At 57.7% G+C, this 842-nt stretch overlaps 1 protein-coding gene across 1 annotated transcript in view; it reads right to left on the bottom strand.

Annotated features, from left to right (window-relative positions):
• LOC109820362 overlaps window positions 1–815 on the bottom strand; it is a 1,304-nt gene extending 489 nt beyond the window's left edge. Inside the window, 1 exon segment of the mRNA XM_020386489.1 lies at window positions 1–815. This exon segment is cut by the window's left edge and continues 68 nt beyond it. Coding sequence (XP_020242078.1) covers window positions 1–586 — 586 coding nt within the window. The 5' untranslated portion in view covers window positions 587–815.

Consider the following 842-nt stretch of genomic DNA (forward strand, 5'->3'; position numbering starts at 1 on the left):
CCATCTCCTTGTACGCAGAGTTCGCCATCCTCACTCTATTTTTTGAGTCCGAGATCACCACCGGTAGAGCCTCTGATTCCACCTCTTCCTCCACCTCCTCGGGTTTTTTCGGGGTTTTCATAGCTGAAAACGGGGAGGATTCAGTAATGCAGCCGACGCTGATGCTTGATCCCACTGGCCGCACTGGCTGAGGCACGATAACCCTCGGCTCCTGCAGTTTCTTCAGCAGATCCTGTTCCACTGGAGGACTACCGACCTCACTTACCCTAGAACTAAGAGACGATGCCAAACTAGGAAGAAGCCCACGGGGAAACCCTTGCGCCGAGGAGAGGCAAAATTGTTGTGCCTGAGAATTGGTAGGGAGGAGGGGGAGAAAAGCAGCCTTCTGACGTCTGTTCGGAGTAGGGACGAGGCCGGCCCGGCCTCGCTTTCGGGCTCTGCATGGCCGAGCTCGGAGGCAGTGGGCGGCGCGGTGGCGGGGTTTGTTGCGGCTGATCGGCGACGGTAAGAGGGCTGGTTTCGGGGCGATTGGCCGGAACTTGGCCATGATCTCATGAGCCTTGGCAACGTCCACGGGGTGGTGCATTGCTTTCTTGTGAGGGGGGATTGTTCTGGGGAGGGAGAGGTAGAGGAAGAAGGGGAGGGGGTGAGAGAGAGAACAGGGGGTTGGTTTTTAAGGTTAAGGGATGACAAATAGGAAGGAGGCAAGTATTGGGAGGGGAGAGGAGAGGGAATGGTGGCGCGTGTGGGAAGAGTTGGGTACGTGGAGAGGAGTTGGCTGACACGTAGGGGTCGCATGAGGGGTTTGGCTTGGTTGGAGGGAGGGAGGGAGAGGGGGAATG

The sequence above is a fragment of the Asparagus officinalis genome, chromosome 8 (genome assembly GCF_001876935.1).
Source record: "Asparagus officinalis chromosome 8, Aspof.V1, whole genome shotgun sequence".
NCBI classification, from domain to species: domain Eukaryota; kingdom Viridiplantae; phylum Streptophyta; class Magnoliopsida; order Asparagales; family Asparagaceae; genus Asparagus; species Asparagus officinalis.